Source organism: Coptis chinensis, chromosome 4 (genome assembly GCF_015680905.1).
Source record: "Coptis chinensis isolate HL-2020 chromosome 4, ASM1568090v1, whole genome shotgun sequence".
NCBI classification, from domain to species: domain Eukaryota; kingdom Viridiplantae; phylum Streptophyta; class Magnoliopsida; order Ranunculales; family Ranunculaceae; genus Coptis; species Coptis chinensis.
In genome coordinates, this window is record NC_141459.1 from 76575823 (window position 1) to 76583175 (window position 7353).

Genomic DNA, 7353 nt, shown 5'->3' on the forward strand with positions numbered 1-7353 from the left:
CAGAGAAGATACTCACAAAATTCATTTATACTATAATGACCTAGCAACAAAGGCTTGTTCCCTTAATTAATCTCAGATATCTATACATCTCATTAGTGGGGAACGAGGATTAATTCCTTTAAAACTCAAGTTAATATACATACAATAATTAAAAAATCTACATATGAACATGCATACAGTGACTTTTATATTGAAATGTACAAGTAGGGCCATTTCTGGATCCTTTAGAGAGCGTCCCTAAATAGGTTCTCACAGGTATGTGTCAAAATACAAATTCGTTCATAATTTTTCCACTTAGGTTTTGCTAACTCTAATGTGTAGTGACACACTTTTCCTCACATCTCAATGACAATCAGAGGAGCTGAAGTGGATCAATCAAATCTACTATTTATTATCACACAATCCTACTCCCAATTGAGCTAGATGTCTTTACTAGGTATTATGGGGCTTAGGTGGTAGTGTAGAAGAAAATGAGAATGGAAAATAAAAAATGATAAGTATGAAAGAATAAGGTCTTCTAGATATTTACACTAGAGAAATCCTTATTTTCTTTTCCTGCTTTTAACATAAGTTTCCGTACTTTGCACTTTTAAGTTTTTTTTTTTTTAAACAAACAAGCTAGGGTTATGCAGACCCCCACCTGTATTAAACTCAATGTTTCCTTACATAGATTTTTCCATTTGTATCCTCATTTACAATGGTTTGTAATTCATAATTTAAGGGACTAGCAAAATGGACCGTAGACAACTCATGATTATGTACAAGTCCTGCAAGATAGTCAGCTACCCTATTCACTTCTCTTAAAACATGTGAAAAAGTAAGATAGCTAAACCTATCTTTTTTCCTCTCAGTAGTCGCCACCACATATCTACAGTACCATGGAGGTTTCTCTAACTTGTTAATGGCATTTATGGCTCTCAGGGAATCAGACTCCACTTCAACCTCAGCAAAACCTTCTAGTATACATCTCTCCAGACAAACCTCAATAGCCTTGATTTCTTGGAAAATAACTGATTGATGACCTCTAGTCCTACTAAAAGCTGTAACAACTCTACTTTCCTTGTCCCTCATCATGCCTCCATGACTTGCACCATTCTTGTTTAGAGCCCCATCTGCATTAGCTTTAATCCTGGTACACATTGGATGATTCCATGCACAATTAATATTCACCTGTTGCTTGAACTGGGTGGTGATGTTTAACCTAAGGAAGAGATTTCGAGCCTTGACAGTATCTTTGACATCAGGTCGCAAGACTTGTATATAATTCCTCAAATCTCATTCGAGCTTGTTAAGCAGTGTCTCTGAAGGTTTGGAGGTTTACTGGAACCTTCTTGCATTCCTTTCTTTCAAGATACTATTCACCGATACACAAATAAATATTTTGTACAGCTCCCCTACTTCTGCGTCTCTACTCAATCTCAGTAAGGAAGCCCATTCTTGATTTGCATTACTAGCATCGGTAGAAATTCCCAACAACCTCTTTACTCTTGAGAAGAAGTCCCTCGAGTAAGGGCACTCAAAAAACAGGTGTGCGGAGAATTCTATATTGTGAGAATAGAGACAGCAGGAAGACTGATTAAGAATTTTCTTGCGAACTAACCTGTCTTGTGTGGGGATGCTGTTGGAGAAGAGCTGCCAAGTAGTGAATGAATGCCTTGGCATCACCCAACTGCCCCAGACCAATCGACTCCATCTTTTCTTATCTCGAACAGGAGACAAAGCTGCATAGGCACTGCTGGAAGAGAACAGCCCACTATGATGTGGTGTCCACACTATGAAGTCCGAATCTATATGCTTGTTTATGTCTACTGCCAATATGCTACCTTTCAAATTATGAGATTGCAAGGTGTGTACTTCTGCATTCCAGCTTCCATAATTCATGATATCACTCACTTTAGCGTTCATAGGAAAATCCCAAGCAGCCACCGCCTCTTCATCTTGGATTAAGGGTGAACGAGAACACCACAAGTCATGCCATAGTATAGTGTTTTCCCCATTTGCAATCTCATATTTGATGAATTTCTTTGCAATCTCTCTATTATTCAAAATATTCCGCCAAGTCCATGAGTAATCTTTTGGGATACTCATGGTCCAGAAAAAATTCTCCTTAATGTAATACTTCCAAGTCCAATCTACCCATATAGTGTCCTCTATTATCACCAGTTTGAATATTAGAACACAATAAGCTCCTGAGTTCCATCTTTGTAAATTCATAACTCCCAAGCCACCCTCATCTTTAGTGAGACATACTGTACTCCAACATGCCTGGTGGTGCCCTTTCTTCATAGTTGTACCCATCCATAAGAATTGTGCACATAACTTTTCCACTTGCTCCAGAATAGTAATTGGGAGAATAAAGGTTCTCGACCAATAAGTGTGGAAAGAAATAAGAACTGAGTTGATCAGTTGTAATCTACCTGCATGTGAGAGTAACTTTGATTTCCAATTTGAAATTTTCTTAGTGATCTTATCGACAAAGGGTTGACATTCCCTTATCCCCAATCTGGCCAAGATGAGGGGAAGACCTAAGTGTCTCACAGGAGGTTTAACCAGCTCCACCCCCAGGAGAGTAGCCAAAGATACAGCCTCGTGGTGATTTAATCCTCCGGCTAACAAAGATGTTTTGTGCTTGTTGATATTTAACCCCGTAGCATCTCCAACTATTTTTAAGCACTCTTTGGTAGCATTCACAGAGGCACAATTACCCTTGCAGAACAAAAGAACATTATTCGCAAAGGCCAGATGAGACAGTCTTACTCTACTATATTTTGAATGAAATGAGATGGCTTTGCTGTTAATGTTCTACATAATAATTGAACTGAGAATTTCCATCACCAGAACAAACAGATAGGGGGATAAAGGATCTCCCTGCCAAATACCTCTCTTCCCTTCAAAGAACCCTTCCGGAGCACCATTGATCATAATAGAGTAAGAGGGAGTTGCAATGCACATCTCTATCCATTTATACATAGATGGAGGAAAGTTAAAGACCTTGATAATAGCTAGGATAGCCTCCCAACTCACCGTGTCATAAGCTTTCCTTATATCCAGCTTGATTGAGCATCTAGGAGTGCCATACTTCCTATCATAACCTCCGAGGAGTTCATGAGAAAGCAAAATGTTGTCCTGAATGGATCTGCCAGGAATAAATGTTGATTGGTTTGCTTGGACAATGTCATTAATGACTAACTTGATCCTATTAGCCACAACCTTTGAAATACATTTATAGATGGTGTTACACAGCGTTATCGGACTGAAATCCTCAACCTTTGAAGGATTGCTAACTTTAGGTATGAGACATATGAAAATAGCATTAATCCCTCAAGGACATCTATAATATTTGAAAGCATTACTGATAGCCTCTGTAAAATCATCCCCAACTATACTCCAACAGCTCTTAAAAAAAAAGGAGTGTAACCATCTGGCCCAGGTGCTGCAATCTCTTTCATCCCAAAAAATGCTTCCTTTATTTCCTTTTGAGAGATATCAGCTTCTAGAAGAATTTTCATAGAGGGTGAAATGATAACTTTGACATGAAGGCTGTCGAAAAACTCCTCTCTGCTAATCTCCGCTGCTTCAGAACTCAGAATCTCAATGTAATACCCTACTATAAATTTTATTACCTCAGCTTGACCCGTTACAGTAACACCATCTATATTATGAATGCACCATATGCCACTTTTAGCTTTCCTTTCCTCTAGCGATTTAAAGAAAAAAGCAGTGCATTTCTCTCCTTCTCTCGCCCAAACATCTTCTTGTTTACTCTTGATTTCCTCAGCTTCTATTCGAGCCAAGTCACTATACTTTCCGAGAGCTTCCTTTTCTCTTTGTCCCAATAACAAATCCCAAGGTTTAGCTTGCAGCTGCCTTTGCACATCATACAGGACTTCCCTAGCTTGCTCCACTCGACCATAAATGTTTGAGAACTGAGATCTAGCCCATGGTTTGATTCTCGCCTTCAAAAGTTTCAATTTTTGCATAAGGACGTACATTGGGTTCGAAAACAATTGTACATCCCATACTTCTCGCAACATGTTTTGGAAATCCTGTTGTTCTACCCAATAGTCCTTGAACCTAAAAGGTAAGGCTTTGCATTCATAATCATACCAGAAAAGCAGGACTGGTGAGTGATCTGATACTCCATGGGGTAGAAATTCTGCCTTAGAAGATGGATATACATCAGTCCATAAACTATTGACTAAGCATCGGTTAATCTTAGTCATTATTCTACCTTTTCCCTCCACCTTGTTATTCCAAGAGAAAAAAAAACCCATTAAAGCTCAAGTCAGACAGACCTGCTCTTTGTAAACATTCCACAAATTCCTCAGCTTCTCTAGGGTGCATTGGACTACCCCCCATCCTTTCCTTAGCCTTAGTTATGTTGTTGAAATCACCAACTGCAACCCAAGGAAGCATGATTGAACTTTGAATAGACATTATATCCCTCCATAGTTTAGTTCTGAGAGCTTTAGAATTTCTAGCATAGACCACCATGAGCATGAAGACTTCATTGGTAGGCTTGAAAGTAACTTGATAGTGAATAAACTGATATGAGCCCTGTAACTTCACAATGCTTATCATATAAGAATCCCAACAAACCCAAATTCTACCTGCTGGATCTTTTCCATAGTTATTCGTATGTCCCCAGAGAGGACAACAAATGTTTCTTACGTACTCATACTTATCTTGCCGCACTTTGGTTTTGAGTAAACAAAAAACACTAAGCTTCTTATTCAATCTTACTTTATTTATCTCCCTAACTTTCTCAATATCATTTGTGCCTCTGACATTCCAAAAACACATTGATGTAATCATCTATGATTTTTCTTCTTGGAGCAGCTTGTTCAGCCCCTTCCCTTTTTGCCACTACCTTGATTCTTATATGTTGCAGCTTGAGATTTGTTACTGGACTGTTGACTTGAATTATAACACACTTTGCTAGATCGTGTAACAACACCAGTTGGCACCATTGGTGCAGCAAGTTTAACTTTATCACCTTCGTTCTCTATGATTTGATCATGAAAAAACTCAGTCTCCTCTTGCATCTCGTCCACCTCATAATATCCATCCTCTTCATCAATGTCTGTTAAAAGGTGAAACCTGCTAGCCTCCATGTTAAACGCTAATGCCATTTCGTGTTCCACTGTAGCATTGCTTAGTTCAAGAGCAAAGGGGACCAGAGATTGCTATAACTCTGAAGCACTTTCTGTTGTAGGATCTTTCTCTTGCCATACAACGATGTCAGAATTCCTATTTGTGTTGCCTCCCCTTGCGCTACCATATTGCAAGGAGATATAGACGGATTTACAACTGCTTCTTCTTGCAAAATATTGTCAGAGGGGACCTAATGATTTATCTTAGGTTGTCTAATTTCTTCAGGATTTGTATGCATTTCCCTGCCTGCTTCAGGATAAGGTTCTGCTTCATTGGTTGCTGTAAAAGGTACTGGTCTCCATTAAGTGGCCTGCTGCTTTCACTTCGCTTAAGCCTTCTTCTTTGACTTTTAGATAGTATAATATTATTTCCTTGTGGTTGTGCTTCTTGGGCCATCGGTTCTTTTCCTTTGTCTAGAGCTTGCGGCTGTGCTGTATGAATATGAACCTGCTGAGGTGTTGGTACTTGCTCACCATTTTTAGTTGCTTGCCTGCACTCTAACACTAAATGCCTAACTATCTTGCAGTGGTTACAGAACTTGGGCAAAGTACCTAGTTGGACTTTTTGCTAGAACTCAATACCTCATTTCGGCACTTCAACAGATATCTGATCTGGTATCGGTTTTGACAAATCAACATCAACAAGTACGCTCGCATAATATCCATTTTTCCACTCCAGAGAATTCATGACTACCCGAATAGGACTGCCAAAGACTCTACCCATACTCATTAATATATCAACCTCCCAATACTCAAAAGGCATTCCTGGGAATTTGATCCAAACAAAGCTAGTGGTTTGACGATGATATTCTATGTTAAAGCTAGGCGTCCACCTTATAAATCTTACAAGCTGTCCTTGTAGATGCCAAGGCCCCCCAAAGAAGATTTTGTTAAAGTCCACCTCATTATCTAGTCGAAACACAACATATCCTTTTCCCAAAGGTGAAAGCTTTAAACTTCCTATTAAACCCCAATCAATGCTGACTACCAATCTGATAGTGTCTAAGTTCAGGATCTTTGAATCCATTCGAGCAATGAGAGCAAACTTACATGCTTTTACTCCTCTTTCAAACGAACTCAGAGGAATCTTAATTGCTGGTTTATCAGCTTTCGTGGATGGCATTGGAAGAGTTGAAATATCCACCGTTTGCTTCATTCTACCCTTCGATATGTTCGTATAAGATTCCTTGGTTGTGTTATCTTCAACTTTGTTTCTACTTTCCCCTTGTCTCGAAGATTCCACACCATTCCCTACTGGAAAACACGTTTAGTGTCTATCACTACTAAACTCAAATGGGATCGAAGCCATCTCACTAGAACAACAACCAAAAATAATACAATAGCACCCCAACAGAACAAGGAAGAAGCTTGTTTCCACTAAAGAACTCACACTGTTAACAGTGTAGGATTTTACCAATAGTGGAGATTAGGATAGCTTTCACCAAAGAACTCACACTGTATTCAATGGAGGATTTTATCTAAAGTAGAAAGAAAAGAAGGGGGTTTTAGGATAAGAATTTGGACGAGACGGTTAGATTCCTATTCTAGGTAATAAATTGGAGCACTGGATCATAAACCCAACTTAAGTTATCTCACTCCCAGTCTCCTTTGAAATCGTCCCCATTTGGTTCTTCAATTAAAAATTCAATTATGTAACTACACTTTTAAGCTTTAGACTTTAAAGCTTTAGACTCCTTTTGATTTGATTTTGGGGAGTTCTAACTTTGATTTTGTTTTTCTTTTGAATTTTGGGAAATATAATTCTATTTTTCTTTTCTTTTTCTTTTTCTTTCTGAAGCAAGTAACTGATTTTGATTTTGGACAAGTCTTTATTTTTCCACATTTCATCATATTTCTCATACTTATCATTTAGGCGGGTTTATTTTATTTTGGTTTAATAGATGGGTATGGAATTTTTGGTGAAAGTGAAAGGTTTGATGAAAGGTTCAGTGGGGCGACTAGTGGTAAAATATACATGTATGAATTTTTTGCTATTGAAGTTTTAGAACAGTGGTGTGTTACTTCAAAGAGTTTGTTTAGAAATGAGGTTCATCCTAAATTGTTTAGAGTTTGAGTGTGGGAGTTGTGAAGAAGAAAGGTAGACTCTTGGTATAAATTAGATTGGTTTTAAGCTAATGAATACATGAAAGCTTTAGTTGTTGGTATTGAAATGACATAAAAACATTGAAAGAAAGATTGA

At 38.3% G+C, this 7353-nt stretch overlaps 2 protein-coding genes across 2 annotated transcripts; both read right to left on the reverse strand.

Moving 5' to 3' along the window:
- Positions 1–651: 651 nt before the first annotated feature.
- Positions 652–5132, reverse strand: LOC147504871 (uncharacterized). The gene is made up of 6 exons (XM_086605392.1): positions 4871–5132; positions 4296–4397; positions 3387–4156; positions 3025–3267; positions 1601–2802; positions 652–1129 (listed from the first exon to the last, which is right to left on the reverse strand). Exons 1-6 carry the CDS (start codon positions 5130–5132, stop codon positions 652–654), a joined length of 3057 nt encoding a protein of 1018 aa, XP_086461518.1.
- Positions 5133–5736: 604 nt separating this feature from the next.
- On the reverse strand, positions 5737–6309 carry LOC147504872 (uncharacterized). Its single transcript, XM_086605393.1, has one exon. The coding sequence runs from the start codon at positions 6307–6309 to the stop codon at positions 5737–5739; it is 573 nt and encodes a 190-aa protein (XP_086461519.1).
- Between the last annotated feature and the right edge of the window lie 1044 nt (positions 6310–7353).